Below are 517 nucleotides of genomic sequence, written 5' to 3'. Positions count from 1 at the left end.
AAAAAAAAATAGAATCAAGAAATATAGGAAAACACTCTTTCCTTACTTGTTTCTTTAAATTTTCAACCATCTTCTGAATTTCCACTTTTTCCTGTTCTACAGTTTCAATTTTTTGCCTAAAGAAACAATGAAAATTTAATTTAGGCATTAAGTTTTAAAAATTCAAGTTACACAGCTTTTCAGTTTGGATTAAATGTCTTAAGAAAATTTAAGTGTACTATGTCTTACCACATTTCTTCCTGAGATCCATTTAATTTCAGGTTGGAAACACTATCTTCTTCATTTAAAGTAGTAATTTCACTTCTCAAAATAGAATTTTCCTCTTGAAGCTTTTCAGATTCATATCTGAAGTACAGAGATTAAAAAAAAAAACCAGTTACAACAAGGCAGTCAGTTGGCATCTTTGGAAAATATTTTCTAGTAACTTTCAATAAAGTATTCCATGCCAGTCAGAAAGGGAAGTCTAAATTAGTAGTCTCTTAGTACCTGGAAATAACTTATGACATACTGATTCACT

At 29.0% G+C, this 517-nt stretch overlaps 1 protein-coding gene across 1 annotated transcript in view; it reads right to left on the bottom strand.

The window, feature by feature from the left end:
• Positions 1–517, bottom strand: part of Nin (ninein) — a 94,424-nt gene that overhangs the window by 22,441 nt on the left and 71,466 nt on the right. Inside the window, exons 18-19 of the mRNA XM_023723736.1 lie at positions 229–345; positions 47–116 (exon numbers count right to left, since the gene is read on the bottom strand). Of these exons, the coding sequence (XP_023579504.1) occupies positions 47–116; positions 229–345 (187 nt within the window). The remainder of the gene's footprint in view (positions 1–46; positions 117–228; positions 346–517) is intronic.

The sequence above is a fragment of the Octodon degus genome, unplaced genomic scaffold (genome assembly GCF_000260255.1).
Source record: "Octodon degus isolate 3935 unplaced genomic scaffold, OctDeg1.0 scaffold00102, whole genome shotgun sequence".
Lineage (NCBI taxonomy): Eukaryota > Metazoa > Chordata > Mammalia > Rodentia > Octodontidae > Octodon > Octodon degus.
This window is presented reverse-complemented; position numbering and strand designations above follow the sequence as displayed.